Source organism: Pleurodeles waltl, chromosome 6 (assembly GCF_031143425.1).
Source record: "Pleurodeles waltl isolate 20211129_DDA chromosome 6, aPleWal1.hap1.20221129, whole genome shotgun sequence".
NCBI classification, from domain to species: domain Eukaryota; kingdom Metazoa; phylum Chordata; class Amphibia; order Caudata; family Salamandridae; genus Pleurodeles; species Pleurodeles waltl.
Genome location: NC_090445.1, coordinates 830,983,182 through 830,999,488, shown reverse-complemented (window position 1 = coordinate 830,999,488; position 16,307 = coordinate 830,983,182). Strand labels below are relative to the sequence as shown.

The 16,307-nt window shown below is 42.2% G+C and overlaps 1 protein-coding gene across 1 annotated transcript in view; it reads left to right on the top strand.

The window, feature by feature from the left end:
- Positions 1-16,307, top strand: part of MFSD13A (major facilitator superfamily domain containing 13A) — a 168,336-nt gene that overhangs the window by 42,547 nt on the left and 109,482 nt on the right. The window contains exon 3 of the mRNA XM_069239515.1: positions 6,712-6,791. Within this exon, the coding sequence (XP_069095616.1) occupies positions 6,712-6,791 (80 nt within the window). The remainder of the gene's footprint in view (positions 1-6,711; positions 6,792-16,307) is intronic.

Sequence of the window (16,307 nt, the reverse complement as noted above, 5' to 3'; positions counted from 1 at the left end):
CCCTGTCTTGCCTACCCCCCACCCGCGGCCACATCTCGCCTACTCCCCACCCACGGCCGCGTCTTGCTTCCCCCACCCATCACCCCGTCTTGCTCCCCTTCCCACCTGTGGCCCCATCTTGCTTCCCTCCCCGCAGCCCTAACTCGCTTCCCTCCCCGCAGCCCTAACTCGCTTCCCTCCCCACGGCCCCATCTCGCTTCCTTCCCCCTGCAGCCCCATCTCGCTTGCCTCATCTCACTTCCCCCACCTCACTTCCCCCAACCACAGCCCTGTCTTGTTGCCGCACCTGCTTCCCCGTCTCGCCCCCCTCCACCCACAGCCCTGTCTCACTCCCCCCCTACTTACGGGCCCAACTTGCGCCCCACCTTCGCTCATGGCCCAGTGTTGTTCCCCCCACCTATGGTCCCATCTCGCCCCCCCCCACACCTTTGATCCCGTCTTGCCCCCTCCCACCCACGGCCCCGTCTCACCGGCCCCATCCCACATACCCCCCACGGCCCTGTCTTGCTTCCCACACCTGCAGGGCCCTGTCTTGCTTCGCCCATCCGTGGGCCCCATCTCTCTTCCCCCACCCGCGTCCTCGTGCAGCTTCCCCCACTTCAAAATGATAATCGCTATCACACGTTTTATTTTTATTTTTAGTTACCGTTGAACTCAGAATGGTAACTAAAAAGGAAACAAAGACTCTGTTATTTTGTAAGCACATGTGTGCGCCTTTAAGATGGCGCAGCTGGCCGGTTTATAGACTTTTTTTTAGGTTGAGTGCGCAAGCACTTAGACCTGTTGTAAGTATTGTAGGCTTTTAACCACCCCCACCTCATCCCCATCGCTTTCAGTAGTTCGTGAGCTTGCCTTTCGAAAATCCCTTGATGTCATTGGTAATTGCTTTATGTGTGTCCCTCCTTGGGGTGGTGTTCTTACTGCCTTGCAGACTGACCCTGTTACATGGATAATTGCACGATTGCCGCTATACTTCATTGTGGGTGAACTATTTTTTTCTTTTGTCTCTTCCCTTCGTGCACCATGGCAACCATTGCAATCGCAGCGCAAACAGCGCAGACTCCATTGGTGGTATTGGAGCACTGGTCACGTTGTTCACACTGTTACCTAATTAGAGTTGTTTCTTCGCCCTTTCACGATCCATTGCTATCCAAAAACCAATTGTAATTGATAAATGCTTTACTAAAAAACACAGACATCCTCAAAGCGGCTCTCCCAGCACAGCAGGAGAGACGATACTACAATATTCACTTTACTCAGGAAAGGTTGCCCCATAATGCTTTGCATGCTGTGGTGGTCCTACGACAGCGGGACCACCACCAAAATTCAGCATGACGCACGCTTTCTGTTTAGGTCATCTCTGGGTCCCAGCACTAAGTTAGTGGGGACCCCAAAATAATAACCCCTCCCACCATTCAGTCCCTTTTCAGGTTCTCCTATGGCTGTAACTTTTGTTTTATAGCCTGGAGAGGTTTGTGTTCTAAGGGCCTTATTATTGCAGTAGGCCTGCTAGGCCTGAAAACGTGTAAGACACTACACCATTTAGGGGATAAATATATGGTTACACTACATTACTTTGTGCCTTTCTATTTTCATGTGGTTATGCCCTCTAGGGTCTAATTACATGGTTACATGACCATGTTACTTACAAATTAATTTGTTTGTGGTGTCCTCTAGGGGCTGTTCTGAGCATAACTGCCAACATGCTAGAATATTTGCTGCACTCGGTTGTCCCCTAATGCTTTGCACGGCATTCTTTAAAAAACATGTTTGCTCGTAACTCAACTTGTGGTGGTCCTAGGACACTGGGACCACCTTCACAACGTTCACCACAACCTGCTCTTTCTGTCTTAGTCATCTTTTGGCCTCCACACTATGTTAGTGGTGAGTCCAAAATAATAACCCCTCCCTCCATTCAGTGTTTTTTTAACCTCGGTCATGGCTGGAACTTTTGTTTTACAGCTGAGAGCAGTTTGTGTTTTAAGGGTCTTTTTTGTAATATCATTGCAGTCGGCCTGCTAGCCTTGAAAATGTGTAATGCATAATTCCCTCCTGGGGCTAAATATATGGTTACACTGCAATGCTTTCAGTCAGTTTCTTTTCAAATGGTTATGCCCTCTAGGGGCTAACTATATGGTAGCGTGACCACGTTTCTTACAGATATTATTTTCACTGTGGTGTCCTCTAGGGGCTGTTCTGAGCAGTACAGTCTAATGCCAAACATTTATTTCTGATAATGTTTTTTTTTATTTGGTTCATATGATAATTATATATGTTTAATAAGCTCTCCTTATTGCAGTTATGACCATGATTGTTTGAACAATCTTGATATGTTTGGGTGACCCTTGTAGTTTATTTCTCTTGTTACTCACTGTGGCTGTCTTGTTTTGAGAATTGTATTAGCCAGTCAGCAACACCGATGGTGGGGTGGTGAAAGTGGTAGTCTATTGGAATTAATATGGCAGATTTAAATTAAGATGCTAAATAGCAACAATTTAATTTTTGGCTGCAGATAGAGGAAGAAGGGAAATGGAAGTGCTTTAGTTATATGCAGCGCTAGTGGTATTATGTGGCAGGAAAAAGACCAGATTGTGTGGAGGGTTGACCAATTTATGTGGCAAGAAAACTCCAGTTATGAATTTACAACGCCAATAGCTCCTCCTCAAGCGAATACAAGACCCATTGTATTGTAAACGCTTGTTTAATATATATTGTTTAGCAATGCAGCACAGCATCTTGGATAAAAAAACATTGGCAACGTCAGTATGCCCCTAAGGTGAGACCTATTGGCATTACCAATGCTTGCTTTCATTATAGGTGTCATGTAGTGTTTCTGTACCAATATTTTGCAGTCTTTATTGCTCATCAGGAGAGCTTATCGCTGTACCTTTGTCAGCATGTTGTCTGGAAAGCTGCTTCATCAGCCCATACAGTATAAACACAGGCTCCCAAAGGAATTCCTTAAACAGTTTGTCATTTTAATTCAATACTCAAAACATAAGGAGTTCAATACCATAAGTTGCATTTCGGCCTCTAGATTAATGAATAAGCAAGGCTACCCTCAGAACTCTCTTTGATTCATTTCAACAACTAAGAGTTGAAGCTTTTCCGTTAAGAGAACGTGTTTATATCGTGTGTGTACCCAAGCTTTCAAGGGGATGTTGGGTTACCCTCTTCTATGCGCTTGTTTTATCAACCAAAGCAGAATAATTATTCCAGATGTGCAGAGCACATTCACTGACCTCATGACGACCAATTTAAAACTGCTGATATACAGGGATATTTTAATATAGTCTCATGAATTCTGGTCATTTAAGTGCCCCTCCCCCACGTACATTCTCGTAGTTGCAGCTCACAATATTGCTCACCGTTTTGCTTCTCATATCATTGCAGTTTTTATATACGCATATATATATGGTTAAAAGTCACATGCTTCCTTTGGAAAAGAGTTTGCCTGGCGGTAATTTTGCCAGATAAAAAATAGCTTTGTCTAGTACATTCAAATCAGACATGTCAACAATATTGTCAATCCATCGCACATAGTTTATGAAGAAGATTTGAAAAGTGCTTTTCTCGCTCTCTCTCAAATCAGACATGTCAATAAAGTATCAACCCATTGCACATAGTTTATGAAAAAGCTATGAGTAACGCTTCTCTCTCTGTCTCTGGCTCTCTTTGTCTCTCTTATTCCAGGAAATAGTAGCAACATTTTACTGAAATATAGATAGCTAGGGCACATTGAGATGGGCCATCAGAATCAGAATTGTTTTCCACTAAAGATGTGTGTGGCTTACATCTTACCACTGATTATCTAAAAAAAAAAAAGAAAAAAAAATGTATTTTGCAACTTCACATTTTCAAATTTGCTTGGCCTGTGAAATTATTGATGACCAGTAAAACAAATCCTGTGCAAGTCTTTTTTTTGAACGCTCTCAGTGTTACCGAGCGGTATATGTACTTATTGACCACTCAACTGAAAAGTAGTTTTTTTTAATGGGGGGCTAAGTATTAGTATTTTGTTTTCTTTGATGTAGATCAGTGTTTCTTAACCTGTGGTCAGGGCCTCCCCTTGGGTTCTGCAAAGCCTCCTCAGGGGTCCACCGCTGCTTAGTAAATTGAATAAAAAAAAAAAAATTAAAATCTAAATAAATAAAGAAGCAAAATGTAAATTCAAAACTGTTAAAACGTTCTGTAAATATGAATGAATTTGGCATTGGAGGCTAAAAATTAAGTTAATATTTTCAGATTGATTCATGGGAGCAGTGCATCAAACAGAAAAAAGTACGGACGATGAGTGGCCTTAATTCAATTTAGAAAAGATCCAATCTTCCCAATAATATTTGTTTTTGAATTATAAATTATTTCATAATTTGTGTATTTGTTTAGTTAATGCATATTACTGCATTTGTTGTTTTGTTTTGCGGTTCAAATCATCAAAAATGCATAGGCCACAGTCCTGGCACCCAGTAATAAATGCCTCAGTAGGGGTCTCTGGGATCTGTTATTGATTCAGTGGGGGCCCCAAGGTTCCAGTAATTATTATGTGGGGGGCCATAGCAGTCACAAAGTTAAGAACCACTGATGTGGATGAGAAATGAGCATTTCATGGTACCCTTCAAAATATTATATGATTACTACATAGTTTGAGACATAGGGTCTCATTACGAGTGTGGCAGTGCAAGGACCACCATGCTTGCAGTGACGGTCGGACCACCACCCTCCAGGTGGTCTGACCACCACATTACAACCCAGGTACATCGTTCCTGGCGAGCTGACAGCGGTCTGAGTTGTACTCTGCTACGGCGGTGCTGAACTCAGCACCGCCTGGCTGATTACAACTCAGCTTTCTGACAGCCTTTTCATGGTGGGGACCCCACTATGGAAAGGCTTGCGGGAAGCCAGTGATGGGGGCCTCCCTGCCCAGCACTATCAGAATGCCATTCAGTGGTGCTGGTGTGCTACGATTTTGGCCTCAGCTCCCTTAAAGGAGCTGAGGTCAATATCGTAGCACTATTCCCGCAGGTCACACCGGCGGGAACGTGTAATACAGTGTTCCCACCAGTCAGCCCGGCGTTAACATTATAATACGCTTGTGGGGGGACGCCACCGGTATGACTGTGGCGTCCTCCTCACGGCTTTGGCGGTCCTGTGGTCGGACCGCTAAAGTCGTAATGAGGCCCCTCATCTTTGAGTGTCACTAGTATCATCTGTGGAATTAGGATGGCATTGTTAAGCAGTTCAATATTGCAACACATCAATCCTACAGGCTACTAATATGTAGTCCAAATTCTGCGAAGTATGCACTGTAGTCATTTTCTCAGTTGCCTGTATGTGTAGTGTGCATAACAACTTCCTATGTTTTTTCCACTTTTTACATGTTAGAACTTCCTAAAACTTTTATTTGGCTTGACTTTCTATGGTTTGATACTTAACTTCACTATTCCATGTTCCTAAGACACTGGGTCACCTCCTGAAACCATTTCATCCATACTGTTCCTCTCCATTAGAGAACCATACATATAGATCAACTTCTGTGCTCCTAGTTTTTGATCCCGCGTGGGCCTTTCAACTGATATCCAGCATAAGGAATCTCCCAACATCTTTTTTTTTATTTCACCTAAGACCTGTTTTGTACAATGCCAATGTCTTGAGTAAGCTTTGGATCAGTCCATTGCCTATCATTGGTTGGCTTTCTTGTCAGTCCGATATGCTTGCTAGATACAAGAAGAATTAATTTGGGGTATTTTAGAAATATTGCAAAATGATTAGTGTAGATAACTGAGAAAATACCAGTTCTTGTCCTTTCCAGAATCTCAAAACTGATCAAAAACTGTGAGAGGAGAAGTATTGTTCCTTCAGAAAAGCAACAATATTAGTGTTAGTGTATCGTACTTCCATTGATTTAAATGTAGTGCCTTTGTCATCTGTCTTTCTTTATTGCTGTTGTTATTTTATCCTCCATCATAGTACAAAACAGTCTTTTGTTACATCATAGCCCTTCTTGGACAGCATAAACTTAGTGTAGCTATATTCCAAGTGATGAATGTAGGTGAACCGCATCTCTCACTCATAGAATGGTGAGGCGCACAAGCACACTACCTGTGTATCTGTGCTTGTGCACACTTCTCTCGTTGCCACCTTCATGCTCTGTATTTGATTATGCATGCCATTTGTGTACATGCATCTTTGCTGTCCCTTGGTACTTTCACCCATCTCACACCGTCCTGCACTCCTCATTGCATTCGAGCCTGATAGAGCATTTGAAGTCAGTCTCGCAATCTCTGCTCCTTGCAAACACTGTGTCATGGGGCTGCGGAATGATGAAATATACGAGGCATCCGAATTCCATTATGGAGGTGCTTCAGGTCAAATCCTTCTCCAGCATCTTCCTTAAATACTTCTCTTGAATTCCTCAACTTCAACAACTTGCATTCTCCCTAGATTTAACACCCCCACATGACTCTAACTCGACTTTCATTCTCATGTCTACTACACACATATACACATTACCACACCATGCTTACATATTTTGCAGTGGGCTATCCAGTTGGACACTAATCCAAAGCTCATGAAATAACATTTTTAAATTGTGTAACAATCCATGTCCTACTTAGCAAGCAGTAGGAAGTATCATTATTTCTGCTGCAGACAGTTTGATTTTTGATGTAAACCTGTTTTCATTAGGGAATCTGACAAATGTGTTTCTTTTAGACTATATTTCTTGTGTGGAACAGCCTCAATGATCCTCTGTTTGGCTGGATGAGTGACCGTGTCTTCCTCAGCACACAGCAGTAAGTACTGTTTTTTTTTTTTTACATATGTTTGTGCATATTTTATGATGATGTTATTGTTGTTGTCCTAAAAACTCAATAATAGTTAAATATGAAATCAATGGATGACTCTCAATTCTGTCATTTTGCGGCTCATTGCCTTTGTAGGCCTCCAAGGAAATTTATCAATCTTACTTACATACCCCAAACTCAACAAATTAAGTAAACACTTTTCATGCATGTGTGACTCTTGCCCAATTGATTTTTTGTCATTTTTTAAATTTCATATTTATACCCCAGAAAATAGGAATCAACAACCTATATCTTTTGATTATCTTAAACAGTGTATAGTTTCCTCAAACAATTGAGTTATTAAGTCTTTATGTGTAGGTGTTTGGGTAAGGCATTCTAATTCTTTAAGCCTGATTCTGTTAGGTTGCATTAACCTGTGCACAGGAACTAAAGGAGTTGATGCTCTTTTACTGTCACCATATCCACCAGTGACTACACTCACACAGGAACATGGGGACCAGTGATGAAAACCAGGAAAGGGGAATGGGATAAGAAAGAAATGGAGAAACAGGACTCCATCACGCTGCCTCATCACTTCCTTTGGTTTAGGAGATCTAGAGGTTGTAGTGGAACTTTGTAAGACAAAGCAATATCTTAAATAAATTGTTATTAAGGTTTGAAACTGTATTTGTCAATGGGTATACCTAAGCAACACTAAGCAGCTCTTTTTACTATGATAGCAATTTGTATGTGCATACCCTGTAATGTCAAGTACAATACATATTCAACAATGTCCAAACTAAGAAGCCTTCTTTTTCAGAAGATAATCCTTATTATACTATAAGAACTCCAGTCTTAAAGAGCTCAGATACATACTCAAGAAAATAGTAAAAACTTGCTTAGCTATTGCCCATTACATTAGGCATCTCAAAACAAAACTTCCTGAATTCAACTTGCTGCAGGGCATACTGCTCTTCGGAGACTTATGGGCCCACAAAATAACCAAGATATATTGCTTATTGGTATGAAAAAAAAACTCTCTCTCTCTCTCTCTCTCTCTCTCTCTCTCTCTCTCTCTCTTTTTCTCTCTCTCTTTTTCCCTCTCTCTCTCTCTTTTTTTTCTCTCTCTCATGGGAGATGGATATTGACACTTTAGATGGTGATGATTGGGCTGATGCCCAATGAGAGCCCCGGGAGGTGGCGATAACTGCTCGTCTCCACCTTATCTAACTCAAATACCTCCATAGGGCCTACTACACAAGACATCGTCTTTGGCGTATGGGGATGTTGAACACCCCATTATGTCTACGATGCCGGATGGAAGGCGGAACTTTTCTACACACTGTTTGGAGCTGTTCAGTGTTGGTTGATTCTTTTACATATCACAGATGGACTCTGAGGTAATACATCAAAACAGACATTCCTATTCCCGGGATTAACATCACAGCAAAGAGACATAGCTGAGGCATGGAAAGCAGACCATGCCCCTTCCCTGACAATATGGAAGAAGGGATTACACCGTTGCAAGGGACTCAAAATTGTGTTGTACCAGGCAAGGAGATGTCCGAGAAACATTCCAAAATATGGCAGAGGTGGGTGTACTAAAAGGGAATCACTCTGGAACCTGTTTGCATCATTAACACTTGTGTGGAAGAAGACATTCAAATCTATGGGTTCATCTAACATAGTTATAGGGAGTAGTCCTTTAACCCTTGTTCACTGAGATTTTTGGGACTTGCTGTTGGTGTCGCGGTTGGACCTTCTGTGCAAGTCTTTGTTAGTGTTTCTTTTTTTATATATGCCTTACTTTTCTGTTAAAGTAAGAGGCCATGTTATCTCAGTAAACTCTGATAAAATTTGTTATATGCTGTTTCATCAGCAACACAACTTTCAAAATTCTTCTGTATTTCCAGTGTCCATCAAAACAAACCTTAAAAAGCAATAGATCTGTGCAAAGAAAATCTGAGATCCACATAGAGAGGTCCTAAAACAATTGTGCCAAGATTGGGTATTGGGTAGCATGTCCTTGTGGTTCACAATTTCCTTTGATAGGCAGCTACAAGACCTCTTGCAACTTGCTGTCCTCCAAAGAGGATGTTGCCGTACTCAATCCTGGGACATACAATCTCCTTTGTATTATAACTCTCAACTCCATTGACAGCAGGGGTAGCCTAGCAGTGTTTGCTGTTCTGTTAATATGTTTTTCATGGTTAAACGGCGGTTGGAACTAGTTGCAAAGATTTTACCTGATTAGTCAGTACAAGTGAATAATAATAGTTTTTCATATAAGACTAAAGAAGGGCCATCTTCAAGCCTGATGCTTTGTTCATGCTAGCTTGCAAGCTTTACCTACTTTTTTTAGGTCTTGCATAGACCGCACAGGTCGTGCATAGACAGCACATTTAATGTCTCATAGATACCTTTTTGTTTTCTAACCGTGGGCTTAGAACCCACCCATCACTTACCAAGCTGAGTTGGCTTCATTGTCACTCTAATTTGCTTGCTTTTTTGGTCAGTTGTCGTAGGCTTCCTTCCTCTTGATATGTTTCTCCCTCCTCTGGATGATGGATACATTACTTGTGTCCTTCCACTACTCATTTTTTTACCCACTTTTTTTGTGTGTAAGCACTGTACCAAGAGGGTGTCTTTTTCAGCAGGCAGCCTCATGTACTTCTCCTGCCTTGTATCCCAAATTACTCTCTTACAACCTTCCCGCCTTCCATTGTTGTCAATGTTGCTGTCCATGCCCACCTTCTCCCTCCACCATCTGTTGTCCGTATCCTTGCTCCTGCCTGTGTGCCTGAAAATGAATGTGTGGCAGCAGTTGATGCCAATGTGATTTGCATATGATCAGTTCTTTATCAATTTGTTGATGATGTGGAATATGCAGCGATGTTGAAGGTCTGTTAGATGGTGGTGCGATTTAAATTTAATATGAGCAAATCAGAGGCCCTGAATCTCATCAGTGCCCAAGAGCAAGAGAAAATACCATTTTAAATGGAATGTCTAGGCATTTAGATATTTAGGCGTAAAATCACCCTTCCAACATAAAGCATCTTTTGTATGAACTAACTGGGATATGGAGCAAAGAACAACAACTTAATTGAAGGAAAATACAGCCTTGTTTTGATAGGAAAGAAATTCTGCAGTTAGTGATTGTCCTCCCCAAACCCTTTAACTCTTCCAAGCATTGTTAATATTTCTGAATTCAGGATACATTAGAGAACTTAAACGAATCATTAACAACTTTATGCTGGAATTGATGAAGGGGAGTTTACTCTATGGAAAATCCTAAGACATATGATCTGTTTCCTAAATGTAACATTGATACATTTTGGCACATAAAAGCTGATTTCAGAATGCCGGATGGAAAGATTCAGGTATTGTTAGTTAGGGGCTGGTTTTGTTGCATCTAATGAAAGACATGACACCAAGAACGCTTGCTAATTTCAGTAAGCTACTGCAGAATATGTTTTTTACCTGGTGTCTTGTAATGTGAAATTTATGCAACCTTGGCCCAGCAAAAATTGAAGTATGCCTTTATATCCTTGTTGCCAAGAAAGCTCACTGATGATCCAAAAATACTGCCCAACCACACACCGAATTGCTTTTGTGGGAACATTAAAGTCACTCTAATGAACATCAGTGAAGAGCTGCTCACCTGCAGAGATCAAAACCAAGCCTGTGCCATAATACTCTGATCTATCAGTAAACCTTCAGCACTGTAGAGCATTATATCCTGATCTCACATCTGAAGACCCAAGTGTAACAGAAAGGAGAACATTAAAGCATGTTAGCCATTATATAATCATTTAAAATGCATAAAACATGGCCACTTTTTATCAAAAGTCTCAGTGACCTACAGCATGTCACACGACATTCTCACACATCTACACCCTTTTTCACTTATAAAATAGGCTTCCAGTTGTACGCACATGACACTCAGTTCCACCTCAGGATTCCCAATGTTCTGTCCAAGTCAATATGTGAAATGTACATCAGTGGTTTTGAATCAGCAGAGTGAAAAACAAATGTCATAATCTCAACATCTACAAACACTCTTGTGCTCGCAGTTCACAGTGACTGTATTTTGTACAGTTGTTTGCTACTGAGATTTGCACTACTTCTCATTTACAGATAGAAGCTCATGTGAAAAAAACATTGGTATCTGTTGGTATTTGTATCCTCATTGAGAGGATTTCTTTGCGTGCAGGCTTAACACATAGGTAGTATCCATTATTTGCCAGAATCACTTAAATATAATTGGTCCTGAAGAAAGCTGCATGCAAAGTGGGCTCAGCATAAACAGCTGAAGCACATAGACCTAGTTAGCTGGTAGGATACTTAAGAGCTCCAATCCATGTCTTGTAAACTTTTAATCCAGTCAAGGTAACCACGTTTTATATAATACGTAGGGATACTGACGACTGTTTTAACTTTCTCTTTTCTCCCTCTCTAAAGCAACACAATAGAAACCCTTTCTCCAAAATGTTGCTTGTAGCCTACTCAAGCCCATGTGAGTTCAAGTGTGGGTATTCCCAGTGATGAAGCATGCCACCATCGTGTGGGTTAGGGTCTTGCAATGTCCTGTAGCATATCTGTCCCAAATCGGTATTGACAGATAACACCAAGCCCTATTCTTCTTTAATGTGTGTTTAGAAGGATAGATCTCCCCTGTTAAAAGTAATTGTCATTGTGATTAAAACTGGCCAGAGCTGTCACCAGAAAGGGGTCTGATGGAGCCTAATGCTACAATACCTGAAATGTAGGGTTGTTTATATATCTTTTCATTCAGTACAAGTCTGTGGAACCTAATCATGTGACAGGAATCTGTTACTATCAGCAAAAAGATTAAATTAGCAGGTAGGAGGATCTTCTCCTGGTGGAAGAACGATATCTTTCATGAACACAGTACTGAGTTAATTGTTCTCCTAAAATCCCCTGGGGCTATGCTTTGCAGGAATATACACATTTAATACTATGAATACAAATGCTTCTGGCCCTACTTGAGCTATGAAACCAAGCAAGCATAATTGAGGCTAAAGGATACTTCAGATCAGTAAGAAATGACATCCATATTGGATTATGTCAGTACACATTGAGATAGGCAGAAAAATGTGTGTGTGTGTGTGTGTGTATATATATGAGGTTTTTTTCGAGTCATGAGATCGAGTGACTCCTCCTCTCGTTAATAGTGCGCATGGGCATCGAGTCCTTTGTTAGATTGTTTTCTTTCCACCGTCGGGTTCGGGTGTGTTCCCTCTCGCTCCGGTAGATCTCGGTTCGGTACTATCTGAACTTCTCTATCTTTCATTTAAATGTCGGTATTGTTTTCATAATTTTTTTTCTAACTACACTCAATCCGATTGTATCATCTGAAATGATGAAACGCCCTTTTGGGCGGCCGTGCCCTTCTCTGTTCTACTGTGTCACAGGCTCACGGATCGGACTCCGTTTCGATTCTGCTCCCGGTGCCACACTAAGTTCCCCTACACCGACCAACACTCTGTGTGCAATCTCTGCCTCGCTCCCAATCCCAAGGAACAAACCTGTGAGGCCTGCCGATTCTTCCGCTCCAAGAAGACTCTGTGGGATCGGAGAGCTGGAGACTTAGTTGACTGAATAAACGCCTAACATTTTCATGGACAAGCGTAGACTGCAGTTTCTATGGCAAACTCTGATTCCGACCGTGACTCCGATGGGGACAGTCAAGTTAGTCCTGCGGCGCAGTACGCGAGTACACCAGCCCCTTCCTATCAACAAAAACATTCCAAAAAAGTCATCACAATTGGTCTTGGGTCCACCACTGCTTCCCGGCCATGGTCAGACCCGAAAGTTACATCTCGACGACCGACCATCGTGTTCGGCGTCGAAGAAGACCAAAATGCATTTGACCGAACAGATTGCCACACCTTTTTCGGGTTAGAGTCGGAAAGTGGAGGCTTCCATTTCGGAACCGAAGCATTCGTCTACCACCTCAGAGCTGAAGTACTTAAGCTCTTCTTTGGAGCCAAAAAACTTCCATCTGCTCCGGAGTCAACATTTTTGCCCCGATTAAAGCAGTTGGTCACCAAGCTTTCGGAGCTCAAAACTGGGGGAAAGAAATATGCTCCATCTGTAGAAGAATCAACAGTCTTTAGGCCCATACTTGAAGTGATGAACCATAAACAACGAAAGATCCAAATCCATAAGGATACTGGAAAAATGATTGCCTCTCCTCCTCCTACAACCAAAACGAAACTATCTTTCCAAGAGAGTTTGGAACCTGGGCCTTCACCTGCCAAAATCTTCAAACACAAGGAGAAACCAAAGGCAGTACATCAGCCTTCACCACCGCATTCTCCTTTGCTTCCCTCTTCACCACCACCTGATATTCCACCACCACCACCTTCACCTAAACAGTTTTCTATGCAATCTCCTGCCTCCTCACATGGGGATTACATGGGTGACAATACTTCTAGTGGAGACCCATGGGATTTGTATGACCCAGACCCTATCCCATCTAATGACCCTGATCTATATCCCACTAGGCCATCTGCATCTAAAGACACCACGGCCTATAATCAGGTTAATGCTAGAGCAGCCACATACCACAATGTGCAACTGTACTCAGATCCTATAGAGGATGATTTTTCATTTAACACGCTCTCCACTACATATAAGGAGTACCAATGGCTACCAATGGTTCCAGGCATGTTAAAACATGCTGATGACATTTTTAAAGAGCCAGTAAAGGCTAGGGTACTAACACCAAAGTGGATAAAAAAATATAAAGCTGCACCATCAGATCTACTCTTCATCACTCAACAATTGCCACCTGATTCGGTTGTTGTGAGTGCAGCAAGAAAGAGGGCAAATAGTCAGTCCATGGGGGATGCTCCACCCCAATAAGGAAAGCAGGAAATTTGATGCAGCAGGTAAAAGTGTGGCGACTCAAGCTGCAAATCGATGGAGAATTGCCAACTCCCAGACTCTTTTAGCCAGGTCTGATAGGGCCCATTGGGACGAGATGCAGAAGTTCCTGCAATATCTCCCACCGGAACACCAAAAAAGGGCACAGCAGGTAGTTGCAGAAGGACAGGCTATCTCAAACAACCAAATTAGATCAGCCCTAGATGCAGCAGAAACCGCTAGGAGTATAAACACTAGCATAATAATCAAGAGGCATGGTTGGTTGCGATCCTCAGGATTCAAACCTGAGATACAGCAAGCGGTCCTTAATATGCAGATTAACAACCAGCAGTTATTTGGACCAGAGGTTGATACCACCATTGAAAAATTAAAAAAGGACTCAGACACAGCTAAGGCCATGGGTACCCTTTGCGCAACACCTGTTCAGGGGGACTTTTCGCAGGCCCCACTTCAGAGGGCGTTTTAAACCCCAAACATCAAAGGTCTCTACGGTCCCAACAAAAGCAGGGACAACAATATTATTCTAGAGGATCTTTCAAAGGATCCTATAGAGGACACAGCTTTAGAGGTAGGGGGAAATCTACTGCCACAAGAGGTGCCTCCACCTCATCAAAGCAGTGACTTTCTCAGCATCCCCACACAGCACACATCTCCTGTGGGAGGAAGACTGCAACATTTCTACCTTTAATGGCACATTACATCAGATCAATTGATACTGTCAATTATCCACAATCGTTATTGCCTAGAACTCATCTCTACTCCACCAAATATTCCTCCTCACTCACACAGGCTTTCCCCAGAACACCTCGTTCTGTTAAAATAAGAGGTACAATCACTTCTACTCAAAGGTGCAATATAGGTAGTACCTATAACTCAACAAGGGACAGGAGTATACTCTCTATACTTCCTCTTACCAAAAAAGGATGGCACTTTTAGACCAATCCTCGATCTCAGACCCCTCAATCAATACATTCTCTCAGAGCACTTCACATGGTCACTCTTCAGGATGTCATTCCTTTACTACAAAAACAAGACTACATGACAGCATTAGATCTAAATGATGCTTACTTCCATATTCCCATACATCCAACACACTGCAAATACTTTAGGTTTGTGATAGCAGGCAAGCACTACCAATTCAAAGTGCTACCCTTTGGAGTAACAACAGCACCAAGGGTATTTACCAAATGTCTATCAGTGGTTGCAGCGTACCTCAGAAGACAGTATATACATGTCTTTCCCTATCTGGATGACTGGCTCATAAAAGCCAGCACCATTCAAACCTGTCAACAACACAAACAATACACAATAGATACCCTACACAGTCTAGGGTTCACAATCAATTACCAGAAGTCTCACCTTCAGCCAGCGCAAATACAACCATATCTTGTAGCAATTCTGAACCCTCAGTCAGCATTAGCTTACCCAAACCCACAAAAAATTCAAGCATTCCACAGTCTCATATCTCAGCTACAATACAATCAAACTTACACAGTAAGGTTTAATATGAAGGTATTGGAAATTATGGCATTGTGCATATCACTAGTGCCCAATGCACGTCTAAACATGAGACCCCTACATCAGTGTCTTTCACAACAATGGTCCCAGGCACAGGGTCAACTTCACGATCTAGTGTTGTTGGACCGCCGGACTTACAACTCTCTGCAATGGTGGAACCACACCAACTTATTAAAAGGGTAGCCATTTCAGGACCATGTACCACAGACCATAATCACCACAGATGCATCAATGACAGATTGGGGAGCCCATCTCAACAATCTTACTAAACAGGGAGGATGGGACTCAATCCAGCAGACTTACCACATAAACCACTTGGAATTGCTGACAGCTTTCTCAGCACTCAAATCATTCCAGCCACAGATCACACACAAGACAGTGTTAATAAGGACAGACAACATGACAACAATGTATTATCTGCAAAAACGGGGGGGGGGGACACTCATCCCAGTTGTCTGTTCTTGCACAGACAATTTGGAAGTGGCAATTAACAAAAGCATTCACCTATTAGCAGAGTATATCCCAGGTATACTCAACCAACTAGCGGACCTCTTAAGCAGGATGCAGCAACAAATACACGAATGGGAGATTCACCTACAAGTAATTCAACAGTACTTTCACATGTGGGGAACACCAAACATAGACCTTTTTGCAACAAGTGAAAATGCAAAATGGCCAAACTTCACATCGAGGTACCCACACCCTTGATCCAAGGGCAATGCTCTATGGATCAATTGGTCAGAGATATTTGCTTACGCTTTTCCTCCCCTCTCTCACTAATTCCGTTTCTGGTCAACAAGATCCGTCACACTTCCCTCACTATGATATTCATAGCTCCTACATGGGCACGTCAACACTGGTACACAACACTATTGGATCTATCTGTAGTACCAAATCACAATCTTCCAAACGGACCAGACCTATTGACTCAAAACAAAGGTCAAATCAGGCATCCCAATCCCAGTATGCTCAACCTGGCGATTTGGCTCCTGAGGTCATAGTTTGGATATCTACAGCTTCCATCAGAATGTATGGGCATTCTAAAGAAAGCACTTACACCTACAACTAGGCAGGGCTTTGCAGCTAAGTGGAAAC